The 17,013-nt window shown below is 34.2% G+C and overlaps 1 protein-coding gene across 1 annotated transcript; it reads left to right on the top strand.

Moving 5' to 3' along the window:
* Positions 1 to 397: 397 nt before the first annotated feature.
* Positions 398 to 15,260, top strand: LOC120334844 (uncharacterized). Its single transcript, XM_078112581.1, has 15 exons — positions 398 to 660; positions 985 to 1,144; positions 1,958 to 2,077; positions 2,304 to 2,422; positions 6,659 to 6,913; positions 7,295 to 7,397; positions 7,688 to 7,811; positions 7,904 to 8,074; positions 8,603 to 8,798; positions 10,931 to 11,036; positions 12,051 to 12,173; positions 12,433 to 12,603; positions 12,744 to 12,814; positions 13,686 to 13,856; positions 14,285 to 15,260. Exons 1-15 carry the CDS (start codon positions 591 to 593, stop codon positions 14,419 to 14,421), a joined length of 2,097 nt encoding a protein of 698 aa, XP_077968707.1. The 5' UTR covers positions 398 to 590; the 3' UTR covers positions 14,422 to 15,260.
* Positions 15,261 to 17,013: the final 1,753 nt, after the last annotated feature.

Raw genomic sequence — 17,013 nt, 5'->3', positions numbered from 1 at the left:
TGTAGTCATGGCCATGTCATGTTCTTATATATCTACCTTTACACTGTTATTATTTCGTGGGAGCACACGTGTTGACGCACATGCCGACGAGCACCGAACGCTTCAGCTCAAATAAAAAGATTTGAATTAGTGGACATATATATGCGTCTTTTAGCTATCTTACGACGGCTCAATGTGAAACCTATGAGTATTTTCACATATTCGTGTAGAAACAGGAACACGAAAGCTTACTTAAAAATAGAACAACTTAAAATCATTTTCATTGATTATTGCATTTCTATACCGACATTAAAACTAACTAATATTTTGGACTGAGCGGCAACAAGAACTTTTGAATTGTTTTTTCTGCTGTTTTAAAGAATTGGTATTTAATACTAAGATAAACCGATACGAGATTTTGAATTTACTCTTGTCATTGATTCACTTAAGAAAGGATACATATTTTAAATACCATTTGGATAGCATAGTTTCAACAATTCCATAATTAAGAACTCGGATAGCACTGTGCATCGGAACTAGGAAAGTCTTCAATATTGAACCTAAAAAGCTGTATTTGGAAATTCGAATGAAAATATTTAAATGCAGGGAAAATGCACGCGTTTGGAATATTATTACTCTGTATCATTATGTCAATAAAACTTGGAGTCTCAAACGCACAAAGTAAGATTATTTTATCAACATAGTATTGACATTGATCCTATAGTGATATTGATCAACAGCGAAAAAAATAAGATAACATACTATTTCACAAATTTGAAGTAAAAGAACATTATTTTTTTGCGCTAAGCAAACTAATTTTCTCATAAAAAATTATTACGGAAAAATTGTTATTCTGCAGGTTTTTACCGATTCCATCGGTAATTCCCATTACTATCTCACTATTCTTGAGTAATATCACTAGCATTTTTACGTTTTTAATCGATCGATTAGTATTTTAATAATTACATTGTTGCCAAATGTTATTCTCAAATTTTTTCTATATAGTTCCATGGACAGCAAAATGTGTGGATCAGTATGAACTGACTTTTTTCAATGATAGCCGGAAGAATTACGAAGAAGCAAAAGCTGCCTGTGAATCACTGGGAGGATATTTGGCAAAAGTTGATAATCAAAAAATGACTGATGTCATCAATGCAACTTTTGAGTGAGTTTATAAAAAATGGTATTGGGTGCAAGCCAAGCCCAATAACTTGATTTTTGAATCAATTTCGAGGTATTACAAGCCAGAATCACAGCCAATTTATTGATGCAACAAACCAGCATTTTTGATTTTTAACAACAGTAATTGGCGTGTTAACTTGTGCACGGAATAACTTTTAATTCTAAAAACTCCAAATTGTCTAGTCTAGTTTGAGGCATTTTAATTACCGGTAGATGACTAGGGTCTAACGCAGAGGTCGGCACCCTACGGCCTGCGACTGAATTATAGTAACAAAACGGCTGTTTTGACGATAATATTCCTATTTTATTGCTAGTCACGAGTAGACTAAATTATACAAGACATATGCTGAAAGACATATGCATGCAAACAATTATTTTCGAAAATGAATATTATGGAAAACAAGCTGAAAACTCGGATTAGTGATTCCCATTTATGAAATGTTTTAATCTTGGCTTCATCCAGTGTCCTATTAAGAAAAGCGTGATGCAACAAAACGTGTCACATTATATGTCAATTGTAATTTTTTTTCTCGAAGTAAGACGACCAAGTTGAGTTAATTTTGGCTTGTCACTCTAATAAAGTCTATGGAGACGAGTCTTCCCAACACTGAGTAAAACTGTATAAACCTATTACTTGCCTATTCAACATAGGCAATGAATCTACTAATTGAATAGCTTAATTCGTTTTTTGATGCGAAACTCTGAGTGTTTGTTGAAATTAGAAAACAAGTAAGGAAGCAGTTGGGCTATTATTTATCTCATTAGGTTAAAATTTATTATTGTTTAAAAACTCCAGAATCGTTGGATCAATTAATTCCTACTTCATTGGTGGTAACGACAGAGCTACCGAAGGAGATTGGAAATGGCAGGATGGTACTGACGTAATAATGAGAGGAAAAAAAGGATATCAAAACTGGTTGGTTCTGAAATAATAATAAATCAACAATTTGGTGTTTTCTATCTTATCCTATATCAATTATATAAAATTTGTATATAAGAGTTTTCAAATATAACGTAAGCATTTCATATACGTTGTGAGTAACAACCAGCTCAATTACATACATAGTCACTACAAATTAAATCTACCCGGAATCTGATATTGAACATATAAGTTTATTGATAAATACATTTATTTATTAAAGGAAACCCGGTCAGCCGAACAATTATGGTGGTAAGGAAAATTGTTTGTTGATTGGAAGACACAGTTACCAATGGGTTGACAGCCCCTGCTATGATCAATTATTTTACATTTGTCAATCAGGTTATTATTTCATATTTTCAAATCTAAACCATGACAAAAAATGCGATAAATTGCGTGATAACGAAGCAAAAATATCGTTGTTTAAAGTAGCAACGCAAGACTATCAGGTATAGCCGTAGAAGAAGGTCGGTTTCGTTTTTAGAAATGATTCCCAAAATTGAAAGCAGTATTTCAATACACGACAATTGTGAGATAACCAGGGTCGAGAAAGTCCCGACTTTGCGTTCAGGCCTCTCAAAGATGAGAAACCCCAAAAAAGTTTCAACTGTACTAGTTATACTAGAAAGAATATTTTCCGCGCTCACAGTCGAATCTTTTAAATATATATCCTGCAATCGCTGTTTGCATTAAATTGAGACCACTGAGATTGAGACCAATACACAAACCAATGTGGCACCTGAAGAGCTAGTCTCGAGATCGTCGGCTTTTTGTAAAAATGCAACACACGACATAAATTAGTTTGTTTATGTTCTTCCTCTCGCAACTTGTCTGATAAACATATTTTTATTTGAGACGAACCGATAACAAATACGATACCATGACCAATAGAATACGAACAGAATACCTGCAAAAGTCTTGAAATTTCAAATTAAAGTTACCGATAAATAACATGCGATGGCGGCAATTCTTTCACTAAAAATATAACTGAGACATTGGGAATAAGTAAATAAACTAGAACAGATTTAACTATTCTACCTAGCAAAACTATGGTGGCCCATCGTTGTCACGCGTAAAATTAAAAAAATATAGAATTGAGGACGAAAATTCGGGAAATTTGTTTTTACGTGTAGAAGGTAATTGAATTGGCGCATGCTACTCAACTAGCACAGACTTGAATTAATAAAAAAGGACTGTGTGCATAAAGTAGCCTAGCTAGACTCGTCCGTCGGCTCAATGAGCATATATACAATGAGTGGAAACTTCCAAATATTTGCTCATTAATCCATTGTGCCTTGCATTTTTACGTCGTCCAGCTAAATGTTTCGTTGCATATGGAGAAAGCATATCGCTCGCTGCAAAAATCCCTTGCTTCGGCCGCGCCGGTTGCGAAATTGGCCGTATTGAGGCTTTTAATTTTTCGATTTGTGTTCGGTTTTGGGTTTCGAAGTATGGTACGTTGAAAGCATACCAACTATAAGCATATGCTTATTGGGAATGCATATCTATTAGCTATAGCACAGAATATGAAGTCAAGTGCGGTTATTTCTGATTATAGCATGGGATTTAGGTACATATTTATCCATGGGAAAGGAAAGGGATAAGAAGTCCTAAATATGTGGCGAACCACAGCTTCTCGCAATCATAGTTTATAAGGCGCTCCATACAAAGACCCAAGGCTATCCGATTTCAAATCACTCTGGCAGTCTGGGATATCTTGACAATAAGAACTAAGACAAAAATTAGAAGAATAGCAGGGAATCGGCTTTCCTCTCCACATGAGTAAATATGTTAACCCCATCCTATATCAATGAATACAAAGCCCCACGTCCCTCTTTACATAATTCGTAACTCGTAACGAGTGGTGGAATTCAAATTTTTTGTCAGCTGGTTCCATCACAAAAGTCATAGTTTTCGGCCGGTTCTGTTACATGTTTTTTTAGTAATGCTGACCGATTCGCTGATCTCATTAAATTCCGTGAGACAGTTCTATAGAACGGGCTAAATTTCACCACTGGTCTTAACCACCGTAACTGTGATACAAATCCAACACAGAAGATAAAAATCAGAATAAAATTAATTTTTGTTGTGAATACATTCCTCAATAGTTGTCTTTAACATCTTCGCCGATGTTCGTTAAAATATTCGAATAATTTTATATAAAAAATACGCTTTGCCCACCACTAATCACGGCGCATGTAAATAATCAATGAATGACAATAAAAAATCAAGCATTAAGCATTAAATTCCAAGTTAGCATTAAATTCTAAGCAAAATTTCCACATTTCATGATTCGATCGGCGCTACACGCAAGCGTGTTTTTGTATATATTCACCAAACACCGTCAAGAAAACAGAGGCGAGCTACACGTGACTGTGGAATTTCGCTTTGAAGGACGCATTGTTTTTAATTTATTACACGCCTCACGCCGCCGTGAATTGAGCTTTTGGCGCACTGTTTTAATTTTACCGTATGCCCCCCACCCCGTTGGAAAAATCCTGGCTGCGACCCTTGTTCAAATTCTATATCTCACTATTGATTACCAAAGTATAATTGCATCCAAATCAACAGTATCTATATATATGACTATATGAAGGATCGTTAAAATGAAATAATATACATGTCAAAATCATATTTGATAACAAAATGTACTCTAAATAATAAAATAAAAAAGAAACTTTTTTGTGTAAATTCACAAGACATGAAAATGGCAAATTTTAAATTTCAATGGCAAGTTATCCCAGAGTAATTTATAGTTAAAATCAGTTATTTTAATAAGTAAACGAATAGCTCACAAAGTCCAGGCAGCCTGGGGGTTCATATGGCGCACAGAGCTATTTGGAGAGGCAGCGGTTCGGCATTTATTAGGCTCTCGCTTTCCTCTCCCCCTGGATAAATATGTAAGTCCCATGTTATATCAATGAATAAATACAGCAATAACCGCACCCCACGTGGCGACTAATTCATATTCTGTTCTGTAACTACGTTTTCTGCCTAATATATATGTATTCCCAATATGCATATGCTTATAGTTAGTATGCTTTCAACGTACCATACTTCGAAACCCAAAATGGAACAAGAATCGAAAAATTAAAAGCCTCAATACGGCCAATTTCGCACTCGGCCCAGCTGAAACAAGGGATTTCTGCAGCGAACGGATGTGCTTTCTTCAAATGCAACGAACCATTTAGCTGGACGACGTAAAAATGCAGGGCACAATGGATTAATGAGCAAATATTCGGAAAATTCCACTCTTTGTATATATGCTCATTGGTCGGCTCTAAACCACTACTGTCTGATCGTACAACCACGAGGCTGGACGGCGATTATGGTTAGTTAGACCTGATTTCAATGGAACGTGCATGACGGCATGTGCATACGGTACCGTATGGCATACCGTACAGCCGTAACGTACCGATCCAGACGAATGATGAATTGCGTGGGCTCAACCATTTATTTCAATCCATTCCTCGATTCTCCATATTCTACTAGACTATCCGTATCTCGCACTCGTTTCATGAGTGTATGCTGGGTACGGGGTACGATCAGACGGTATCGGTATCGCACGAGTGTCCGGACAACTGAGCATTTAGCAGCATTCTCCAATTCAATTGCCTTCTACATGTAAAAACAAATTTCTCGAATTTTCGTATTCAATTCCATATTCTCTTATCTTTATTTTGAATATATATAATACTTCTAAGTGAACTTGTATCATGGAGAATTTATAAAACATTTGCATATTAAATTTATTGAATATAGTAGTTAGAAACCCAGGGAACACCGCTTGTGCGCGTAGGATTATGAATGACAACGTTGGTCCCAAGCCGAAGCAAATTTTCTCAAAATAAAAACGCGTGACAACGATAGGCCACGAGGCGGCCCATCGTTGTCAACCTTTTTATTTTCTTTTTATTCACTTTTATTTTTTTTAATTTTTTTTGCTTTTTTTTATTCCGTTTCTATTTTATTTTTGTTTTTTTTTTTATTTTTTTTTTTGCATTTTATTTTTATTTATTTTTCATTTTTTTTTATGTTTTTTCACAAGTATTTTTTTTATTTTACTTTTATTTTAAGTTTTTCATTTTTTATTTTATTTTTTTTTTAATTATCCGCGTGACAACGATGGGCCACCATATCAAATGAAAATAGTTTTTGTCAGTTTTCAATTTATTGCGGGCAATAGTTTTGGTTTCAAATTTTTTTCTCATTATAAAAAGACGTTGTTTAATGGAGCGGATTTTTAGAAATAGTCTGGCATCTACTTATATTGCGAAGTCTTTCTGTTAATTTTAGTAACGAATCACATCGATTGTAGCTTTCTTCTTTGTGCCAAAAATGTACTGTGTCATCAGTTGAAAGTCCGTAACAATAACTTCACAAATATTATAGGAATAAATTGAATTTCAATAAAAATCAGTGATCCGGGTCAACTTCGAAGACGATTACCATGATTTTTAAATCGTACAGTCCGATATAAATATATATTTGTTCTTAGTATAACTATGATCTCGTTCTATCTGAGTACCATTATTAAAATGTTGTTTACTCATCACAATACCTATCTATTGTTTGCAGATGCCATTTCCATCGATGCTAGCTCAAATGATAAAAAAATAGTGTGCAGACTGAGAGATTCATGCACGGATATGAAGGTACAATGGTACCGAAACTTTAGTCCTGTCAAGAATATGCCCAAACAATATGGAATTTATCAACAAATCAAAAGAAATGATTCAATATTACATATAGAGAATGCATCAATTTCCGATATTGCTACATACATCTGTAAAATAACAGATGCTTATAGTGGTATTGACTACAACGTTACAGGTAAACTTCGTTTACAATAAAAATGTAGCCTACAAGTCATTATATATACTTGATATATATCAGGTAATATCGGACAAAAATATCATTTTACTAATAATTTGATCAAATATCCCTTTTGTGTCGCGGATTGCCCATTTACCATATTTGTATTTCGGCGATGGCAAGGGGAGATATAAATTAATTCGTATAGACAGGTCCTTTCTCTGTGTGTTACTTCCTATATCGGGTTGCTATGGGGCCGTTGTCAGAAAGCTTGAAGGCGACAGCAGTAACTTGCTATTTCGCAATTAAATTATATCATTCCTATTATTTTTGGATCAAATATCATCGCATTCGTAAATTGCACAGTAAATATTACTGAAATCCATTTCGGTCTTTTAGTGGAAGGAAATCCATCAATCACGTCGGTCACCAATTCGTCATGCAATCAAAGTTTGATCGTGACATGGATACCCAACAAAAATGCTATCGGAGTTATTCACAGGTACAAAAAACTACATCAATAACACGTTAAACAAGTGCCAATGAAGCAGATATATAATAGATTGTTCGTTGTACATGTCGATATAAATATGTCGATGGCTGAGAGATAAAGCTACGATGTAATTTAGCTGATACCATATCTAATACCAAATTATGACTGAGATAATAAATGTATGAATATACTTTTGGTGGATATATAAATATTTCGTTATAGCTAACCATCGACAGCTACAATGTCTGTTCATTTAGTAGGACTTACATATACCGACAATCTACTTCGCTTCATTTTAGAATCTCAGCACGAAATTTGACTACCAAAAAAGAGGTTTATTGGAATTCATCGGTTCCTACATCAATCACGCCTCAACATATGGAACTTATTGGACTGGAGGCCTCAACAGAATATTTTGTAACGGTATGTTGGTGTTTAGATTTTTAAATTTAACGTGTCGTGTGGAAAAGTTTCTCGAGAAAAATACATAATACCAATATGTTTATGTGTATAAGGTCGAGGCTTGTGTGTCCGAAAGCATGTGTGGCTATGAATACTCAGACAACAAAACTGCAAGTACAAGTGGAATATCCGAACCTGTGTTATCTGCAACTCTATCAACTAACTGTTCCATTCAATGGATTTGGAAGAATAATGAAAAACCAGAAACAGTTACAGGTTTGAAAGTACGTGACGTACATAATAATTAGAGAAATAGGGAAAGGATCACTCAGGCAGGATTGTCAAATTGCCCCTTCTAAGCTAGGTTTATGTAAAATGTTGAGAAATTTTTTAATTAACCCTGCTAAAACGCTTAAAGCAGTATTGAGTGCTTGTAGACAAACTCTTTGGACAAATTGGCAATAAATAAAAAAAGGGCTATAGGTCCGGGTAAACTTGTCCCGAATAAAATGGCAATGATTTTTTTATGTCTCTTCAATTTTAGAGTTGGGATGAGGTTTACCCATATTAAAATAGATATGGCAGAACATACAAATGTTTTAAGTTTTTCGTCCGTCAAAATTAAAGTTTGAATGCCTTAGATAAAACTGTGGTTAAAATCACATTTGGTTTAGCGCCACGAGTAATCCAAAACACAGTGGTTACATACTCACTCATTGGAAACCTCGGCTACGACTACATACTTGCCCAATAAAGTTTTCCTTGTTACTGTTCCATTGAATATATATTTTAATTATCTATATATTTCTCAGGTCACGAGATATTGCACAACAATTGCAACAAGATCGAATATAAAGTCTCCCCTTATTGACTCATTCAACATATCGATACCGCAAACTTTTACTTCGGTACCCAACAGAAACTGCACAGTGTCAATACAAGTTATCGGATGTGCAGGGCTGAGCGAGGCAGTGAATGCGACCGGATATTGTGTTGGAAAACCAGCAGGTTTTTTATAATTTATCAATATTTTGGAAACAGATAGCAAAAACTCATTTGAAAATTATATTCACGTATCAATGAAGTTACTAGTTATCAAATCAAAAACAAATATCGCCATGCTAATATCCAAATTGCGTAAGTCAGTCTTTGGCGGTTTTCAGATTTTTATATAGTTATTCATGCGATGCTGCTCACCTATCTATTAACTTGGATTTTATCCCAGGGATTCCAAAACACATAAAAAGGGAGATTTATGTAGCATGCACATTGTTGCAATTGTACCGTCATACTGAATTATTATTGTATAAATATAAGACTATTGCGACTTCACAAGGGCGAAACAACCATCGGCAAAGCGTTTTTCAAGTTTTTGCATTATAGATTCTAGATTAGCGCTTGAAATTTGAATTTACGCTATACCACTGGAAGGTGGACACTCGTGATATCCACTTTCTCAGTCCATTTCATATTGGTTGGTCTCTAATTAAAGGATGCATTGCTATTTTATTGTTTATGTTTAATATTTATGGGAAGTCTTATTTTCGGTGTATGTGCAGAGCACGTCATATTGATAAAATAGATATTTCAAACAATGAAAAATATTGATATTAAAACAGATAAATATGTTTGGGGATTAGACATCGTAGATACTATAAATTACATACATTTTACGAATGTTTTGGTTTCAGGACTGATAGATATAGTCAAGTTGCAAAGTTGCGTATGCCCCCAAATCGTGGGTACATTTCTTACAAGTCACAGTGCGCCATTATGGCGTCATACGAATAGCTTCAAATACGGCTAAACAATTGAACCATGGGAGAATATTTACTCCTAATGACATAATAATATCTTGAAGAAGTTTTTCATGACTTACGCAATTTTGGTATTACTGTGACGATATGGGACATGGAAACATAGCGAAAAATGTACACCACGGTAGCTCTATTTGCGTTCCTACAGGAAATTCTTGGTTATTAATTTATATCAATGAATATATATAAAGAAGACATAACTCTCAGTTCTTATCTATACATGCGTAACCTATTAATCTGATTTCAACGTCAGTGCTTGTACTTGAGTTACGACTAGCCATAATTTCAACTTGTTCAACATTTATTATCGCATAAAGTTGCATTTTGGCCATATTTCATTGATCTGTATTAAAAGCGCTTCCATTTTGACAACCCGCTTGACCGACTGTTTTCTGAACAGCAAATTTATGTAATGGGTGGGGTTAAATGAATTTCCAGTCTGTTTCAACTTACTTTTAGTGTTAGTTTATCACTGATAAATATTTTTCCGTCTCTGGTCGGCTTTTTCTCTTTCACTCTGGTGAAAATTGGTAGCAAATGTGCAGTGTAGGTCTTCTGTTTGCTGCTTTTTACAAACTTTGCGCCAAAAGCTCATTATGTACTGGAATATATCCAACGATATTATCTTTGTGATTGAAATATTTAATTTATAGAAGTTTTGCACCGAATTCAAACCATATGTACTCGAGCTATTAATGACTGTTTGATCTTGTAATGGCAATTTTACGCGACTTTCGATCTTTATTATTTCAATGGGAAATATCAATGTTATTAGGCCGCAGTTTATTGTCGGTTCAAAGGTTCAGATAATATTTGTTTCTTACAAACCGCCTTGGGACAACCTACACTCGTATATGTTCTTTTTATAAAGAAAACATTCAGAATTATAGTCATAATATTAGCAGGTTTGTATATGACTATTGAATCATTATCTATTACTATTATCATTTGTCTTTGAAATGCCAGAGTTGACATGCAAAAACGTCATCACTGACCAGTTATCATCAAACGAATCAAAATGCTCGTTGATATAAAATTTAAAAATAAATGTTATTTTGCTGTATTTTGTATAGTTCATGTCAAATATAGTGTCCTTTGTATCGTAATACAATACATGTTTTAATTCATTTTAACCATTTTGATGATTTGACTATCCCCAATGAAAACAGTCGAAAATTACATGCACCGTCAATGCGTTACGTCAAAACGAAATTGATTTGTACAAATTGGTATATTATTTTATTTTAAATTATTGGTATTATATATACTTAACCGATTTCGTAAAAAAATATTCTTTAACAGCTCCGAATTTTTCTTTAACAGCTCCGAAAGAAATTGCGAAACCAATCTCTTCTGATGACACCACCGACAGTAACGGGATGCGCAAAATAATCGTGACTAAACCCGATGAAATCAACGGTTTACTGAGGTTTGTATTGTGATGTAAAATTACAATTGCTCCATCGCAGTATACAATTAGCCAGTTTTTATGTATATACGGAGTTACCCGAAAAACAGACCCATAAATTTCTCAATTACTTCTATGAAAATGAAGTAAATTATTTAGGTCAATTGTTTGAGGTTTGTTCTGATACACATTTTTCCTTCAAATACTCTTACAAATAAAAATATGGGGCGTTCAAGTCCAATGAATGAGGTGGTCACTCGATGCCACTGCTGATTGCTGATCAGACTTCTCTAAATCGCTCTCTCAGTCAGCCAGGGGTGTGATTTGATGTGTGGAAGGTCGCCTCGTAATGCTAGAACCATTGTTATCTCGGTCAATATCTCTACATCGTCTAAGATTCTGAGTGATATCCACAACTCCTTGTGCACCATCGCGTAACTTTTCATATTCACCGTTAAAGCCCTTTCTTTTTCGTCTTCAAACCAATACGGACCGATTATGCCACATTTTGGAAACGATTACCCATGCCGTGCGCTCTACCAAGTGCAACGGACTCTGTAATACTTCATTAAGAGACGCTGTGCCCAGTAAACATTATTGTTGCTATTGACACGTCCTGACTGCAGAAAGTACACTTCAGCAAAAAATCAGTTGAGTTGTTTACATTTTTGCGCAACAAATATGAGTAATTTTTTTTTTTGGCTTTTTTCTGAAAATCACGGACAAAGTGATTTTTTTAATTTTCTGCAGTTAAAAATGGACCCTCAAAGGCTATAAATTTTATTTTTTTCTTCCAATTTTCTCTGGGTCATTCGTGCCTGATAATTGTGCCCAAATTTTTCTATTATTTATAATTTACGTAAGCACTTTTACACAACTTTCGGTACAAATAATATCACTTTCAGCACAATACTGTTAATATTTGGCTGGAAATTTGCTGGTAATGCGGTGATAATATTAGTCATTTGACCTTCGTGTCAGTATAATTTTACATTGCTCTCTTGTTTATTTTCTAAATATTTTCATTACATTTAGCTGTTTATTTATCATCGTAAATGATGGATGGTCTGACGAAAACACAAATTTTAGGATGGAGGATTTGATCAAGGCACAGAGCTCAACAACAGAATATATCGCCGTAGCGTTTCCAGTTTACAGGTACGCCGTAAACGCAGCACATATGACTGTTATTATATGATAATCATGGACAGTAATCAAATAAGTTTACAGATTGAAAATTGCTGATGACTTACAGACTAGAATTCCCGTGAAATGAAACATTAATTACCTATACAGAGATATGGTTTGATCTCACAATTTCACATGTAACAGACCCCGTCTCCGCTAAATTATTACTTCTAACTTCTAGCACCTGCTTTTATTTTTCTCCTTTTTAACCATTCTATCATCGTGGCAGATTTACTGGCGATAAAAAAGTCATCAATCTTGGCGATGGTTCGAAATCATCTTGTAACGTCACTCAAACAATCGATGCCTTGTCTAAGAAGAGAAGGCGGCGGAGAAATGTCGGAGAGAATGCAATATTTGTAGGACAGAATCGGAAACTTAACAGAGAAAAATCTTACAGGTATGCTAGTTTTTTATTCGACGATACAAGAGTCAAAATACCAATGTTTGACACAAGATGTGCATAACGAACGCGCTGCTGTTTAAACTATTTTTATCTCAAACCGTAATTAATAAGTTATTTCACATTTCTTTCTGTAGTGTATTCGTCGTGTCAACAACGCCTTGTGAAAATGATATTTGCTTGCTAGCGAGTCCGTTAATTCTATTGAGTGAGTTATTTTTAAAATTTCTCTTTTATTCTGAAAACATGGTCACAAGCCCTTTTCGAAGGGTAGAAATAGTACAAATAGAATAGATTCCAGGAGAGGAAAGCAACAAATAAAAAATATATATTATATAGGTTTATCCTTTGCGTAAATAGGCGATACTAGCGGAAACGAGACCCAAAACAAATAAGGTTATGCAATTATGGAAAAACGAACCAGGGTACGTGTATTCATTTCAACCTAAACAAAATCGTAATTATTCGGCATCTATGAAAATATTTAGTTGCCTTTGGCCTGACAAAAGTTCTTGTATAGGAAATCCAACGGGTATAAATTCAATTATTATAATCACAAATATTTACATTTGCATTTGCTCTACTCAATTGGAAGTAATCATGAGAATTCAAGCATTCATATAAAATTCATGGAGAGTGGTTGGTGCATTATCTTAAATAAATTGCATAGATTTTGCAAATCAAGTTACAGTGCTTGTATTTACAGAGCAAAAAGCGTGAAAATACCATAGGGCATAGGATAAATATATTGGCATTTTTTTTTTATTAAAGGTTCGATATTAGAGAACCGTGTTAATTTGTTGATGTATGATTTCGGCCGAAACCTAAATCAGAATCAAGTTTCAGGTAATAGTTCAAGAGAAAAGGTAATTGAATACTAACTGATTATGTTCCGAGGACTTTATAATATTCCAATCGAACGATTATGACAGTAACCAGTTGACGTGAGACACTAAACTGTTCATTTCCTTAAAACATAGGAAAACTTGGGAAACACTCAATGAAATATATAGGACTTTCCCTAATATTTGAGAAATCTCTAATATTTAAGTTTTTGTTAAAATTATATAATTTTATAGAAAAGAAATCGTTCGAGTTCAACATTGTCAGCTTTGTGATCGGTTTCATTATTCCTTTGATCTTCTGCGTAGTCTTTGCTTTAATAATATACAAACAGATGATGCAGATAAAGAAGTTGAAGAAAAATGCAGAAGCGAAAGAACATAATTACGAAACTATACGAGAAAAAGGTAGTGTGATTCGAAAATCTTCCTATCACGCATAAAATATTATTTTTTGTCCACCTATAGAATATTCTGAACATTTAGCAAGTACATATGACATTCACCAGCTTTCCTTTCATCATCAATGCAAAAATATTTGAACATAAAATTGAGTGAATTTGGAAGAACACGAGAAAATGCCTTCTTAGGAGTCATTCTTATTATCCCAGACTACTAAAATATGAAAAAGATGGGTCTAATATTTTTTGTATCGTTGAAGTCATACAAACGTGATATTACGCATTATTTTTTCATTTGCTCTTAAGTGATAAAAGGAAATTATTGGAAATCATTTAAATAGGTGTCTCACTTTGAGCCATCTATTCGTCAATATTTCAAATATAATTGATATTTCTGCTATGGTTGGTAAAAGAACTTTTTGTTCAATTAAACAGCAACTTCTCCCAACGACCCAGTTTCTCAACCATCATATTCGAACGTGCTACAAGAAACTGCCGGCTACGAACAAGCTTTTTCTGCGACAACTAAGCAAACACAAGTGGAATCAGCTTACGAAACTTACAACATCTAATGAACTTCAGCAATGCGGCATCGACTCAAACATCACAAAATGGAAGAAAACTTATTGAATTTTATAAAACACTCCGTAAACAATCATGTTGGTGTCAATCGACATTTTCATGTTACAGTCGGACCAAACAATTTTTTGTCTCTATTCACTTGCTCACTCAGAGAGTATTGAGCTCCTTATGCTATGCCGTTGACACGTATTGTCATGCGTTCTTATAAACTCATTTGGTTCTGTTAATTTTGTGCATTCCATTATACTGCAATGAAGAAAATCAAAAAGTGTCAGTTGAAAAGTTTACCAATTTTCTATTGATCTTTGTAACTTCCACCCTAACAACTAATTTGTGTTTTATCGTGTTCCCGTGTCCAACGATGGGAAAACTCTTCAAAATAGACTGTGAATGGAATCATTAGTAGAATCAGCGCTGCGTTTCTTCCTTGTGGTGGTGTCCTAATTACGCAAACAGTCAATAGCTGCTCAAAACTACTATAATCAAGAGGCAACCGAGATTCGGGTGATGTCATCTCACTCTACGGGGAGAGCTAGGGTGTCCGAGCACAGAATTTCAGTTCGAGTACCGCAACATTTTTTACTAGATTTTTTTTGTCGACTGCCGAATTGTTAAGAGTATCGAGTCGTTCGACTACCGAGGTATCAATGTACACTGTTATCGAAAATATAAACGGATTAATTATTTTTGCAACCGCACCCCGAACACGTCAAGGGTTCGGCCATTCCAAAAAAATATCTTAAAGTACAAGAGCAATGTTCGATATCGCGCTTCGTTGCCAGTATGACAAGACTTCAATGGTGTAGCTAAGCACCGACTTAGCTAAAAATATCTGAAATATTCGTTCATATAGCCCCCTTAAAAATACATATATTCAAAACTTTCTAGCGTTTTGAATTATCTTCGAGACTGAAAACTTGGAATATATATATTAGTTGCGGAGAAGAACGATTTTTTCCAGGCAAGATTATGAAAAACCACATCGTTCACAAAGATTCCAGCAAAATGATTCATTAGTCGACATCGTGACCAATAGTACAGTTATTTGTGAATCGTTAGTCTGAGAAATTAAATTTTTTCGTTTCTGCCAAATATTTGTATCTTGTTTCTAAAAAGTAAGAGTATACTATTTTGCAAAGTCGGGTTATTGATCTTTTTTCAAATTTTGAAAATACACTTAACTACTGACAAAAAACAAGCTAATGTTTACCACCATTTATAAAAATCGGTGGAAAATGTATCCAAGCGACCGCTAAAACTTCAGTTTGAACGCCATCACTGACATCTTGCTGATTAGCCAATACTAGTGCGGTAAACAATCGATGATCTGAAAAACCTATGACAATTTATACCTCAGTGGTTTATTAAGCGAAAAATGCATTACGATTATGAATTAATGAGTAACGATGCATTTGAAATCAAGAAGCAGCTGCAGTCCAAATTTAATACTAGGAAGGTCCGGATTCGGTCCGCGGTCCGCCAGTTGAGTAGCTCTGTCATATAGCATTTATACACACATATATATAAATATATGGTATATATGTTTAAAATTAAAAGTACGGTATTCCAAGTTTGAGTGTCTGATATACTTTTACATACTTATTTTTTCTTGTTTGGTTTGTTTACTGTAAGAGAATGAGAATCATAGTGTAAATGGTCATTCAATCAAATGGTTTCTGTTCTTTTCTTCAATGTATCAGATATTTGTATTTTTGTTTTGTAATATCTCTGCCACGAACGCATGATTGAATTCGGTCTAAAAACCCAATGTTATTTTATTCGCACGCTGATTGAATAATTTCACAAAAATAAATTAAATTTATAATATTTTTTCATGCAAATAGGCTCTAAGCAAGAAACAAGTAGGTGTAGAAACAGTACTACTAGATTAGTTTAGACACACTTAGAGCATGTTACATCTTATCTTAGGCTGGCAAATGAGAAGTCGACGAATAGCTATTTTAGGGCGAACTTTAATACTACTTTCTATTTACGATACTTTATTAACATTTTGACCAGGCAGAATAAAAACATGGATTTCAGAAAAATATCCCACTGTGTAGTTCATAAGATTCCGTTTCATTCGTTGTCCAACAAGGTGAATAAGACCGACAAAAAGCCACGTGGTGGCGCAATGTACAAATGAATAAAATAGAAAATAAATGAAATTTTGAGCACTTAAAAAAAATTAAAAATAATAGCGATAGTCTAAAGTGCGGAAAATTTGAATTAGAAAGATTCACTAGTCGTGGACAGAAGCGTTTGTTCATAACAAAAACAACGCATCAAGAGACTACTGAAATTAAAAAGACTTGACAGGTGCTTTCATATTTGAAAGCATGCAATACAAGAAATAATTACAAGAAATCTTTTCCAGAAATTTCACAAAATTCAGCAGCTGATGCGTAATAGATGTTACGCCCATGCGTTAGTATAAAATTATGTCATAGGCAAATGAGTAAATTTCAATCAAATTCTTTTCAGAAGCCATAACTCAACATTATATATACGTACATCAAGAATTGTATTTAAAGTTTGTGTGTACGCAGTCATATTTTCAAAAACGTTGGCAACGATAAATA

The sequence above is a fragment of the Styela clava genome, chromosome 1, assembly GCF_964204865.1.
Source record: "Styela clava chromosome 1, kaStyClav1.hap1.2, whole genome shotgun sequence".
Taxonomy (NCBI): domain Eukaryota; kingdom Metazoa; phylum Chordata; class Ascidiacea; order Stolidobranchia; family Styelidae; genus Styela; species Styela clava.
This window is presented reverse-complemented; position numbering and strand designations above follow the sequence as displayed.

Bases quoted from the DNA above. Each gene is read 5' to 3' on its own strand.
- LOC120334844 (XM_078112581.1), top strand. From the start codon at position 591: ATGCACGCGTTTGGAATATTATTACTCTGTATCATTATGTCAATAAAA. The intron at 7,398-7,687 runs GTACAAAAAACT...GCTTCATTTTAG, and splicing joins GCTATCGGAGTTATTCACAG to AATCTCAGCACGAAATTTGA. The intron at 8,075-8,602 runs GTACGTGACGTA...TATATTTCTCAG, and splicing joins AAACAGTTACAGGTTTGAAA to GTCACGAGATATTGCACAAC.